A 14,509-nucleotide genomic window follows, 5' to 3' on the forward strand; every position below is an offset into this window, starting at 1 on the left:
CAGCTGATGATATCCCTGACAGATATAAAAGTACATTCTGCACATCTAAAAAAACCAGATGTAGATGTGACAGTAGTTATGATATATCTAGGTATCATTTATATAACAAATAAATTCATGATGAATTGCTTTTCCCCCAGCTACCATGTTTACTATTTATGGAATCTGGAAATAACCTCCTAAGTGATACATATGATATATTTATCATATGGTAACATAAACTGATGGTGTCATGATTAACAAATCAAAGTTTGTATATTAAATAGTAGACTATATGACACAGTACTCTGTAAGCAGGTCAAGAGTGAGAGATTTGGTCAGAAACTTTAAAGACTTGCCTTGCCTCAATAAGCTTTCTTGTAATGTACCTTGGACCACATATAATAGCCTGTGGTAGTTCATTATGATAAACATTCCAGATATAAGAACATGTATTACCCATCTGGTCAGTGTGCGTATCATCAGTGATTTGTAATTGGAGGATATTGGCCATAACTCGGGAGTGGTCTGGCAATGAATCCCAAAACCTCCAGTCCTTCTGGCTTGTGGGATAATCTGTCGGTCTGACCAAGTATTAAGGCTAACTACAAAAGGTCAAACCAAAAATTATGAGCTGCAAAGCTTTCAAACAATGTTAAAGTGATCATGATGTGAATGAACATGTAGTTGTGATATTGTTTCATGTTTTAGTTATTAGACCCCTAACAATGTCTGTCCTGCACTTTTCTCAGCCATATTTGTTTGTGAAAGTTGGTATGTAACTTCAGTATGAGTAGCTACATATTAAGTTCAAATTCAAGTTTCAGGGTTTTTGGGTCAAGGTCACTTGCTATGTTTAATGGGGACTGATAGGGGACATAGCAATACCTGGCAATGGCTTGCTTGTTAGACTGCCCAGTTGAATTCTAATACATTTACATTATCTCCTTGTAGTCAATAAGACATATGCTATAGATCGAAATTATAAATCTCAATTTTAGTTATAATTTAAATATTCTAGTCTCAGTCTGGAGATCTAGAATACAGATAGGCTACAGAGTAGGAATAATTTTACATTCTATATATAGAATCCAATCAGGTGCTTGCAATGGTACTATATTAAACGTATTAGGTTCTATGTATATATTAGTGGTCTTATGACATTGTTACATGTATATTGAGGATCCAGGAATGACACTGAATACATTGTAATAATGATAATCATCTGTCATCGCTATGGTGGTCATCATTAGTACTTGGCAGGACTTTCAAAGAGAATAAACCAGTTTCGACCTAAGATGTTGGGAGTCCTATGGAGACAGTGTAATATGACTATAACCACCTATATAGCTAACAGTCTCTGCTCTCACCAGTAATTCTGATGGTATTAGATGTGCCATGCATAATTTACTGGCCTAACCAAAACAGCATGTCTGTTTGAAGTATTCCTAATTCATTGATGAGCCAAAATGATTGCACTTAGCATGAGTATTTTACAAAACTGCAGTTATATATATCAGTTGATGTACACATTTGTTTTACTTATGCAGACTGTTGTATGTATATGTCTATACCAAAGCCATTACTGGAATACCCCAAGGTACTCTCTATGCAGTGCCCTAGCTGGTATATGGTACCAAAGTGTGCAGTACTCTGTCCTCTTTATAGTCAATGCACATTCACAATACTGTATACCGTATTCGATGTAATGAATGTGCCTCACCCTGTTAGTGCACATTCCTACTTCTTTTCTTAGGAAAAAGATGGATGCTCTTAATCTGAGTATAAGCAAATAAAAATGCTACTTGCCATACTATCTGCAATACAATTTCTTTTATTCAAATGCTTTTCATGAAATGAAAAATGTATTTCTTCTTTTTCACTTGATTTTTGTGTGTACACAGTGTGTCAAGTACGGTATGTACTGGTAGTCCTGAGGGATAAGGTATACTTAAAGTCCCTGAGTTTGTATTGGGGCTTCTTCACTTATGCTTTGATCTTTATCTACAATGTTCAGATTGGATCGTTACAAATATAACATGCTGAAAAGATTTTTCATTAAATTTTATAATTAAATTTCACTCTTCAGATGTCTGTTTCCTACAGGTTTTTCGGTCGGCAACTTATCCAGTTTTGACCTGATGTATCGGTCGATGTGATGTAGACATCAGAGAATCTAATCATTAATAATCCAGCCTTTTCTTAGCTAACATGATAATACATTACTACTTTATGTGCTCCATTTTCTTCTGCTAACATTTTAATATCAATTTTCATGTCATAGTCAAGACATTAATCAATCATATGAATGGGATTGCATGATGTTCCTATTGGCATGCATGTTATCACCTCATCAGGACGAATCGTATCAGCTGAAGGTCATGATAGGTCATGCATTTGATTAAGAGTAATCTTGATCTGTTGAAGGCCAGCTTCATAAAGAAACATTACATAAAAAAGGCATCCTTTTTTCTTTTCCTGTTATTTTGTCTGAATGATAAATAAGTGTTTATTGATAACTACATATATGTAATCTGTAGCCCCTGACATATATGGAAACATAGTTTTGTTTGAGCAATAGATCTTCAAATACAAACATTTAACACTCAAAAAGTATTTTAATTATGTTGTGTAAGACAAAAAAAAACACGTCCCTTTTAACGATGATGGTGGTCTTTGTATATATCAGACACAATTATACTTTAATGTTGTGTAAGAAGGAACTACATACTTTCATGCTTAAGGTGCATGTGGTCTTCTGTGTATCAGAAACACATAACATGGCTGTTTATATATAATGCAGCTGTTCATTGGTGACATGGTTTGACTTACTGTCACTGTAGACAGGGGGAGATAACTCATATAGTGTGTAGACACTGGAAGGTAACTCCAACCAAAATAAATATTCCAAGGTATTGGTGTCACTGTAGTCAGGGGGAGGTAACTACAACTGATATTCCAAGATAGTGGTGTTGCTGTAGTCAGGGGGAGGTAACTACAACTGATATTCCTAGGTAGTGGTGTTACTGTAGTCAGGGGGAGGTAACTACAACTGATATTCCTAGGTATTGGGTGTCACTGTATACAGGGGGAGGTAACTACAACTGATATTCCTAGGTAGTGGTGTCACTGTAGTCAGGGGGAGGTAACTACAACTAATATTCCTAGGTAGTGGTGTCACTGTAGTCAGGGGGAGGTAACTACAACTAATATTCCTAGGTAGTGGTGTCACTGTAGTCAGGGGGAGGTAACTACAACTGATATTCCTAGGTATTGGTGTTACTGTAGTCAGGGGGAGGTAACTACAACTGATATTCCAAGGTATTGGTGTCACTGTAGTCAGGGGGAGGTAACTACAACTGATATTCCAAGGTATTGGTGTCACTGTAGTCAGGGGGAGGTAACTACAACTGATATTCCAAGATAGTGGTGTCACTGTAGTCAGGGGGAGGTAACTACAACTAATATTCCTAGGTAGTGGTGTCACTGTAGTCAGGGGGAGGTAACTACAACTAATATTCCTAGGTAGTGGTGTCACTGTAGTCAGGGGGAGGTAACTACAACTGATACTCCTAGGTATTGGTGTTACTGTAGTCAGGGGGAGGTAACTACAACTGATATTCCAAGGTATTGGTGTCACTGTAGTCAGGGGGAGGTAACTACAACTGATATTCCAAGGTAGTGGTGTTACTGTAGTCAGGGGGAGGTAACTACAACTGATATTCCTAGGTATTGGTGTTACTGTAGTCAGGGGGAGGTAACTACAACTGATATTCCAAGGTAATGGTGTCACTGTAAACAGGGGGAGGTAACTACAACTGATATTCCTTGGTATTGGAGTTACTGTAGTCAGGGGGAGGTAACTACAACTGATATTCCTAGGTAGTGGTGTCACTTTAGTCAGGGGGAGGTAACTACAACTGATATTCCAAGGTAATGGTGTCACTGTAAACAGGGGGAGGTAACTACAACTGATATTCCTTGGTATTGGAGTTACTGTAGTCAGGGGGAGGTAACTACAACTGATATTCCTAGATAGTGGTGTTACTGTAGTCAGGGGGAGGTAACTACAACTGATATTCCAAGGTAGTGGTGTTACTGTAGTCAGGGGGAGGTAACTACAACTGATATTCCAAGATAGTGGTGTTACTGTAGTCAGGGGGAGGTAACTACAACTGATATTCCTAGGTAGTGGTGTTACTGTAGTCAGGGGGAGGTAACTACAACTGATATTCTAAGATAGTGGTGTTACTGTAGTCAGGGGGAGGTGACTACAACTGATATTCCTTGGTATTTGAGTTACTGTAGTCAGGGGGAGGTAACTACAACTGATATTCCTAGGTAGTGGTGTCACTTTAGTCAGGGGGAGGTAACTACAACTGATATTCTAAGATAGTGGTGTTACTGTAGTCAGGGGGAGGTAACTACAACTGATATTCCTAGGTATTGGTGTTACTGTAGTCAGGGGGAGGTGACTACAACTGATATTCCTAGGTATTGGTGTTACTGTAGTCAGGAGGAGGTAACTACAACTGATATTCCTAGGTATTGGTGTTACTGTAGTCAGGGGGAGGTAACTACAACTGATATTCTAAGATAGTGGTGTTACTGTAGTCAGGGGGAGGTAACTACAACTGATATGCCAAGGTATTGGTGTCACTGTAGTCAGGGGGAGGTTACTACAACTGATATTCCAAGGTAGTGGTGTTACTGTGGACAGGGGGAGGTAACTACAACTGATATTCCTTGGTAGTGGTGTCACTGTGGACAGGGGGAGGTAACTACAACTGATATTCTAAGATAGTGGTGTTACTGTAGTCAGGGGGAAGTAACTACAACTGATATTCCTTGGTATTGGAGTTACTGTAGTCAGGGGGAGGTAACTACAACTGATATTCCTAGGTAGTGGTGTCACTTTAGTCAGGGGGAGGTAACTACAACTGATATTCTAAGGTAGTGGTGTTACTGTAGTCAGGGGGAGGTAACTACAACTGATATTCCAAGGTAGTGGTGTTACTGTAGTCAGGGGGAGGTAACTACAACTGATATTCCAAGGTAGTGGTGTTACTGTAGTCAGGGGGAGGTGACTACAACTGATATTCCTAGGTATTGGTGTTACTGTAGTCAGGGGGAGATAACTACAACTGATATTCCTAGGTATTGGTGTTACTGTAGTCAGGGGGAGGTAACTACAACTGATATTCTAAGATGGCCTCAGACCACAATTATACTTCCGGGTCGTTGTACACGAATGTAGTACATATTGAAATTTCAGGACTGTTGCTAAATATTTTTTCCTGACTTAGCTGTTACAGATATGGACATAATTTTAGCATAGATTTATAGTGCAATATTTAATCTAGTGGCAGAATATTGTTTTGACACCATTTCCATGTTTGTTTGTGAGGCAGGACACGGGGAGTTATAAGGCTTGAGTAGTAATATTTTGTGATTTTCCGGATTTTCCTACAATATAATAGGGTGGTTACACTTAAATATTAATAACTTTGTTAAATGCCGGTCATGGGGTACTTTCCAGCTCACTGTATGTTCAGCTTGAATAGTTCTACACGTGATGTGAAAGCCAGATTTTTTGCAAACTTCTGAAATATTTTAATTTGAATTTTTCTTTGGTAGAACAAAGAGGGAAATTAATTGTGGTCTGAGGCCTGCATAGAACGCACCTTTCCGATGTAAACATTCGCGCGTGGACCTTAAATTAGAAACATCGCGAACTTTTAACATTTCCTGTGCAGTTGTGTGTATTTTACCTATATGCAGATGACATTTCACGTACTTTCTGTGAGTTTTTAATTAATGACAGCTTCATTTTAGTAACTACACCCCCAATACACCTCGTTTCGATGATCGTTTCTATTGCAGATCCTTGTCTCTGATCACACTGGACATGTTTGTCGAGAAAACATGTTGGTATTTGTGTTTGCTACACATTTCTAGTATACGCTTTGAGGTTACTTTAAAGTTTCAGATGTGTACTAGCACTATTTATGAAGATAAACGGTTTTGCGCTATATTTTGGTATAACTTTTAGGGTAAAAACCGTAATACTGTTAACCGCAGTTTTGCTGATTTCACTATTTACATGTACTGTACAAAGTCAGGGGCTATATTTTCCAATAGTACATAGTGTGCTGACATGTTAAATGACTGGCCACATAGCAAATGTCGATTATTTTGTAAAATTGTGATTAAAAAATCATGATTATTATTTGAATTAATCACAAAATCTTCTAAAATTTCACATTTTCTGTCAAAAATCTTTTTTACATGCAACAAAGCAGTTGCTGTTGTTATATGCTGGGCATAAAGTGTAATGTATGTATCTTGTGATGTACTGTAGTGGTTTAAATTAATTTTAATTCAAAATTTGAAAGAAAACAACACGATATTGTTCCCCCCTCCCAAATATTTGAATTTCACTCAATGTGATATAGTGTATACATTCTAATTCACAATATTTCAACACATTTTTCTCAGAACAGGTTTTTCCTTTATTATTTCCTTCGTTCTATGTAAGCGAATGGTTTAAATATGTTTTTTGGCATTTTAAACACAGATCATTGAAAATTTGGTATTCATGCAAAAACAGATGATAGGATTTTGCCCTGTCCAAGGACATGGTCTCTCAGAAGGACACATAATGTAGATATACAGTGAAATTTTACATCAGACTTGTGAAACTTTAATTGATAATTAAACATTTCCTCTGTCACAAAGGGAATTTGTTCAATTGTGACCTTTGTTTTAAAGTATTCATGAGTTTAAATAGGTTCAAAGTTTGTCCGTCACGCCACTCCAGATTTGGGTCTGAAAATTAGTCAAGTATGAGGCATACCTATGCACATTAAACTCACTGTAATTTCCATACTTGTTCAAATATGTTAATTGTCTTTGCATATTTGAGTACAGATTTAGTATCACTTTATATAATTGAAGTAATGATTTTAGAAAAATGAATTTAACTTCACATTTTAAGCATTTAAATGAAATTTTTCCTTAAAAAATTGTAAAATCCCATTTTAATTTTCAAAAAAATCATTGAAAACTTGAATTTATGCCAAAAATTAAAAAGGTGAGATGTTGTGTAACTTCCCAGAATTACTTAACATGAAAATTCAGTCACATTACTTGGTGCCAGTACAATTCAAATGCAAGATATGCTCTCTTTAATACTCTGAGGTAGACTTCCAGAACAGTGTACCCCCAGGGGACCCTTGACCACTTGACCACTAATTACCTGATTACTACTAAGTGACCCCCAAGTGTGTCTATGTAAATATTATCTTTAAAAACTGGTCTTTCAGAATATAAAAAGTTAGACAGGCTGAGACATCAAATAAAAAAGTTATTCACTAATATATACAAAAATCTTTTTTAAATTTTGAATTTTCAAGTTTTTCTTATTTAACATGTTATAACATCTTTATTTTTTTCAAGAGCATAATAAAAATATGACACAAATTAGTCTGCTGAATGTGTGTTATTGTCATAAATTCATTACAACTCTTCCATCAACATTGTGTGCAAAACAGGGATGTTTGCATGGTGACCCTGCTCAGTTAGTGAAAATTGGCCCTTGGCCAGGGGTAGGGGTAGTAAAATGACCATAGAATTTTTATTTTTGAACAGAATAACTTCAAATTTGATTTTAAACTTAATCAATAGCATACAATACTGTATACTTAGTAAGAATTTTATTTTTCAGCATTTGACATATATACAGGCCTCAGACCACAATTATACTTCCGGGTCGTTGTACACGAATGTAGTACATATTGAAATTTCAGGACTGTTGCTAAATATTTTTTCCTGACTTAGCTGTTACAGATATGGACATAATTTTAGCATAGATTTATAGTGCAATATTTAATCTAGTGGCAGAATTTTGTTTTGACACCATTTCCATGTTTGTTTGTGAGGCAGGACACGGGGAGTTATAAGGCTTGAGTAGTAATATTTTGTGATTTTCCGGATTTTCCTACAATATAATAGGGTGGTTACACTTAAATATTAATAACTTTGTTAAATACCGGTCATGGGGTACTTTCCAGCTCACTGTATGTTCAGCTTGAATAGTTCTACACGTGATGTGAAAGCCAGATTTTTTGCAAACTTCTGAAATATTTTAATTTCGATTTTTCTTTGGTAGAACAAAGAGGGAAATTAATTGTGGTCTGAGGCCAGATAGTGGTGTTACTGTAGTCAGGGGGAGGTAACTACAACTGATATTCCTAGGTAGTATTGTCACTGTGGACAGGGGGAGGTAACTACAACTGATATGCCAAGGTATTGGTGTCACTGTAGTCAGGGGGAGGTTACTACAACTGATATTCCTAGGTAGTATTGTCACTGTGGACAGGGGGAGGTAACTACAACTGATATGCCAAGGTATTGGTGTCACTGTAGTCAGGGGGAGGTAACTACAACTGATATTCCTAGATAGTGGTGTCACTGTGGACAGGGGGAGGTAACTACAACTGATATTCCTTGGTAGTGGTGTCACTGTAGTCATTGGAGATGATCAACTCCAACTGTCATATTACTGTAGCCAAAGGCATAAACACCTTTATGACCAATATTGTGTGTCTTGGACAATAAATGTTGGAAAGCAGAATCCATATGATAATTAAATTGAAATATTGATTTCTGTCAAACAATCTTATTTTAGTATATATATAACACAAAGACTTTGTGTTTCCAAGCTTCTGACCTGCTAGACTTGTGGAATGTAATTATTGAATTACATAGAGATTGATCGGCAGAAATACATGATTCTATAATTCTGCTTTTCCATTGAAATGTCTGTCGACTCAAGTAAGTTTTTATAAATTGCATCACATTCCTGATAAATCTGGATAGTTTTTTCTTTGGTGAAAAGTAATTTAATAATAGTAAATAGAGAAACTAAGCCACAACAGGAAAACTTATAAAGATTTGTCCTACATCTGTAGGGACTGGTGTCACTTTATCACCTATGATGAGAGGATAGTTTCCTGAATTTTACTTGTGACTAAAAATTTGAATGTAATAAATTTTCTATCCAACATATATGACTGAATCGTTTGTTCATTAAAGCAGAACCAACAAGTTATTGGTGTCCCCTGTTGTTAGTTCATCCCTCTACTTTTCATCCCTTTGATGCAGCTGTGTAATGTTTAGATGTAAAACAGCAGATTATCAACCCCCCCCCCCCCCCCCCTTCCCCTTCTCTCTCTCTCTCTCTCTCGGACTCTCCCAAGCAGGTATAACATCTCTTCCACAATCCAGCAACCCCCTCACAAGCTATCTCGCTCCCCCAAGTAGATAAATATTGGTCTTCCTGTATGACAGCTGGTCATGGTTATCAGCTGATCAAGCTTGTCCCATCCCCTCCCTCACACCCCTACCACTGTCTTATGTTACAGTAAGACCTAGTACCTAAGGCACCATGGACAGTAGATATTGTCAGTTTGGGTAGATTTGGACTGTAGCATGCTTGTTCTGTAACCAAGGAAGGCAGTTACTACCCTCTGGGTTACCAGGTGCTTGTTTTCATTCATCAATGCTAAATGTCTACCAGTAAGTGATATTGTTTTTCTACCTACTGGTAGATTTATATCCTGTTTGGATTATTTTCTCATTCTGCCATTCTTTCACAATGCATGAACATCCATTTCGTTATTTTTGTACATTTGTAGTTTGTTACAATTTCCTAATCTCCATCTTTATAATTCCTGCTATACACAATGCATCACCTCTCACTTATCCCTCCCCTTCCTCCTCTGTTACTTTCCTACTCCCCACACCCCTGTACAGTGTTTAGGTACCAAACTCCCAATATTATCCTACTCCCCACACCCCTGTACAGTGTTTAGGTACCAAACTCCCAATATTATCCTGACCCCCACACCCCTGTACAGTGTTTAGGTACCAAACTCCCAATATTATCCTGACCCCCACACCCCTGTACAGTGTTTAGGTACCAAACTCCCAATATTATCCTACTCCCCACACCCCTGTACAGTGTTTAGGTACCAAACTCCCAATATTATCCTGACCCCTCAGATTCTACTGCTTATTTGTTTTACCAGTTATCTGTGTTAGGAAAATATGATATTGTGTAAACAAGCCTTTCTTTGTGTCTTATCCTGACAGATGCCATGTCTGGTTTTCTGTTGGTTCTCTGAACCCTAAAGATATCTCAAGTTTGAAGGGAGACAATCTGTAGCATCATGCACCAGTTAGAAATAAATGAGTTTACACATAGATAAGTCATCAAAAAGGTCAATATTTTTTCCCCAGGCCAATATCCCCTCAAGAGCCCAGGGAATCCTGACAAGGTGTCTTCATCTAAGTTCATGATCATAAACTTTCTTTATTAAACTGACATGGTAACATCGATCAGATTTAAAGCTTGCTTCAATCAAATGTTTGATGGGAAACCTATGTGAAGAAATAATACACCTATTGTTTAAGTTGACAGATCATGATATTTGTATAAAATGTTTGTGAAATAGCAATTTTATCAAAACCACACATCTAATGTGAGTACCCCACTTATGTAAATGGGGTGATTGTATACAAATAGTATAAAATTGATTTTTATGCTATTTTTGTACAAGATTGTAAAAACATGAATTATGATATACATATAATCACTGTACTGAAATATACTTACCTTGGGGTAAATAAGTTTTGTTATGAAGGCAAAGTTGTTACTGTTGTTGCTGTTTGGGCTAAATAATTACTGTGTGAAGTTTATTATCTAAACCACGATTTCCACTTTGATTTTCACTGTGTGGCACAGTTTATAGTATATTTATATACTGTAACAAGCATTATTTATATAATGGGTGAAGAAGTGTAATATACGTGGACCTCTGCCAGAGAGGTTCTCAGCTGGTTGTATGCGGTCCAATTGAAATCTGGATCTTGACTTGCGTTATACATACCTGCTATATTGATTCGAGGATATTTTTACATGTTTTATCAGAAAGTTGTTTCCTGTTCTGCACGCAGAATCTGAGGATTTTGTCTAATTTTATTTTCTGAAAAATCTTACTTATAATATAAGAACATTACATGTATGATGTATATGTGTCATGTATGTTTGTACCTGGCAAGTCTCCATGATGGAGGGAGCATCCTGATTATTCATGGTATTGCTCATGATTTACTTGAAGAAACAGCAAAATTCTTATACATATGTATTCTGTTTTTTGTTTTTTGTTTTTCTTTCATCTGATATCAGGAACAGTTATTTTCTGATCATTAGTTCTAAATGAGTGTTGCTGTAATTATCTGTCAGTAAGCTTAATTATGCCTGATCATAAATAAGACCACCTATGTCTGAATTAAAAAAAAAAGCTAGTAACTGCTGTTTCATTATCATGCAATAAACCCACCCCCTAGTTTTAGTTGAATATTATGACTGTTGCTCCTCTGGGTTACAGAATAGATATGGTGACTGTGACATTACACATTTATTCTGATAAAGATGGAGATGAATAGGATCTTTTATCATGTTTTCAAAACTTACCAAACTGTCTAGTTTTGTCTTCAATGTTTTGATAAAATTAAAAACGAAAAAAAATAATGGTGTTTACTTTTGTGCCTCTTAAATTTAATAACAGGATAGACTTCATAATTCTTTTCTTCCAATTATTGGTTTCCATGGATATGCCAATGTTGTGTTACTGATTGATGGCTCTTCATCATGATATATTTTCAGATAATGATATCAGCTTAACTTTGCTTGAGAATATTTCCTCCCACTTTAACAATTTCTTAATGTTGTAAATGTTTATTTTGCAGGAACTCCTGACGCGGACGTCACTTGAGACGCACAAACTAGACATGATGGCGGAAATATCCAGCCTCAAGATCAAGCTGGCCTCTTCTGACAAGGACAGGAGGGACCTAGATGAGCGACTGAAAATCTCTCAGGTATTGTAGAGTTCATATTCACAGTATCTGGAAATCACTTTAATTGTTAGGATCAATATTTTGATAATAATCATTATTATCTGACAACTACATATTCAGCTCCATATGACCCTAAATTAATACTAATCAACATAATAGACGCAATACAGGATATGTTACTTTTGAGGATTAAGTTGTAAAATTAAACATTTATCATCAATACAGTGTTGTATGAAATGTGCATTTAATTATTAGAGTAGTGTTATAAATTTCACATCTTAATAATAATACTTTTTTAGACCAGACAGAACCAGACTTCAGTAGTAACTATATAATTGCACTGTGGGTTCCATTGTATATTGATTCACAGAATTTTGTCAGGTATTTCTCCTCATTTTAATCATACTTTTTTTACAAGCATTACAAACACATTTCATCCCAGATCACATTGATCGAGGCATGGAAAAAGTTGAGTGAAAGTACTTGAGGTGTAATGAAGTGAAATGTTTTTTTTTCCATCTTGAGTGTATGTTGAAGTGGAGTGTACTCCTTTAAGTGACATCAATATATATGGTAGAGTAGTGCTTGTCTAGCTCTTAAGTCACATTCTGTCAACTGCCCCATCTCTTACTCCTCTCAAGCCCAGAGCTGGAGGTGTAACAAGTGTACGTGACAACTACATTCTGAGGTGTGGTTAGGGGCACTATACTGTATTGTGTACTAACGAATGTTCTATAACAATTATTACCAGTGTACAAAAATGGTTGGTAAAGAATCTCCAATGTAACAGTTTATGGTTGTCTAAGAGTTTTTGCTTGTGTGTAAGAGATTTAAAGTGTATATATTCTCTATAATAATTTATGCTTATGTGTAAGATATTTAAGAGAAAATATATACAGGTATATATTTAGACTGGCCATGCCACCAGCCCCCACCAAGATTTTTAGCCCACCATCATCAGATGGTGGGCTATTCAAATCGCCCTGCGTCCGTGGTCCGTCGTCCGTCCGTCCCTCCGTCCGTCCGTCCCTCCGTCCGTAAACAATTCTTGTTATCGCTATTTCTCAGAAAGTACTGAGGGGATCTTTCTCAAATTTCATATGTAGGTTCCCCTTGGTGCCTAGTTATGCATATTGCGTTTTGAGACCAATCGGAAAACAACATGGCCGAGAGGCAGCCATCTTGGATTTTGACAATTGAAGTTTGTTATCGCTATTTCTGAGAAAGTACTGAAGGGATCTTTCTCAAATTTCATATGAAGGTTCCCCTTGGTGCCTAGTTATGCATATTGCGTTTTGAGACCAATCGGAAAACAACATGGCCGAGAGGCAGTCATCTTGGATTTTGACAATTGAAGTTTGTTATCGCTATTTCTGAGAAAGTACTGAAGGGATCTTTCTCAAATTTCATATGAAGGTTCCCCTTGGTGCCTAGTTATGCATATTGCGTTTTGAGACCAATCGGAAAACAACATGGCCGACAGGCAGCCATCTTGGATTTTGACAATTGAAGTTTGTTATCACTATTTCTGAGAAAGTACTGAAGGGATCTTTCTCAAATTTCATATGTAGGTTCCCCTTGGTGCCTAGTTATGCATTTTGCGATTTGAGACCAATCGGAAAACAACATGGTCGACAGGCAGCCATCTTGGATTTTGACAATTGAAGTTTGTTATCGCTATTTCTGAGAAATTACTTAAGGGATCTTTCTCAAATTTCATATGAAGGTTCCCCTTGGTGCCTAGTTATGCATATTGCGTTTTGAGACCAATCAGAAAACAACATGGCCGACAGGCAGCCATCTTGGATTTTGACAATTGAAGTTTGTTATCGCTATTTCTGAGAAAGTACCGAAGGGATCTTTCTCAAATTTCATATGAAGGTTCCCCATGATGCCTAGTTATGCATATTGTGTTTTGAGACGAATCGGAAAACAACATGGCCGACAGGCAGCCATCTTGGATTTTGACAATTAAAGTTTGTTATCACTATTTCTGAGAAAGTACTGAATGGATCTTTCTCAAATTTCATATGAAGGTTCCCCTTGGTGCCTAGTTATGCATGTTGCGTTTTGAGACCAATCCGAAAACAATATGGCCGACAGGCAGTCATCTTGGATTTTGACAATTGAAGTTTGTTATCGCTATTTCTGAGAAATTACTGAAGAGATCTTTCTCAAATTTCATATGTAGGTTCCCCTTGGTGCCTAGTTATGCATATTGCGATTTGAGACCAATCGGAAAACAACATGGCCGACAGGCAGCCATCTTGGATTTTGACAATTGAAGATTGTTATCGCTATTTCTGAGAAAGTACTGAAGGGATCTTTCTCAAATTTCATATGAAGGTTCCCCTTGGTGCTTAGTTATGCATATTACATTTTGAGACCAATCGGAAAACAACATGGCCGACAGGCAGCCATCTTGGATTTTGACAATTGAAGATTGTTATCGCTATTTCTGAGAAAGTACTGAAGGGATCTTTCTCAAATTTCATATGAAGGTTCCCCTTGGTGCCTAGTTATGCATATTACATTTTGAGACCAATCGGAAAACAACATGGCCGACAGGCAGTCATCTTGGATTTTGACAATTGAAGTTTGTTAT

General features: G+C 36.8%; 1 protein-coding gene across 11 annotated transcripts in view; it reads left to right on the forward strand.

The window, feature by feature from the left end:
* LOC117336510 (liprin-beta-1-like) overlaps positions 1–14,509 on the forward strand; it is a 169,060-nt gene that overhangs the window by 120,759 nt on the left and 33,792 nt on the right. For all 11 annotated transcript variants that reach the window (XR_004534639.1, XM_033897117.1, XM_033897110.1 and 8 more), the window contains one exon: positions 11,794–11,925. Coding sequence is in view for 10 of the 11 variants with exons in the window: in XM_033897117.1 (XP_033753008.1) it covers positions 11,794–11,925 (132 nt within the window). In the remaining variant the exon portion in view is untranslated. The remainder of the gene's footprint in view (positions 1–11,793; positions 11,926–14,509) is intronic.

The sequence above is a fragment of the Pecten maximus genome, chromosome 10, assembly GCF_902652985.1.
Source record: "Pecten maximus chromosome 10, xPecMax1.1, whole genome shotgun sequence".
In the NCBI taxonomy this organism is placed as follows: Eukaryota; Metazoa; Mollusca; class Bivalvia; order Pectinida; family Pectinidae; genus Pecten; species Pecten maximus.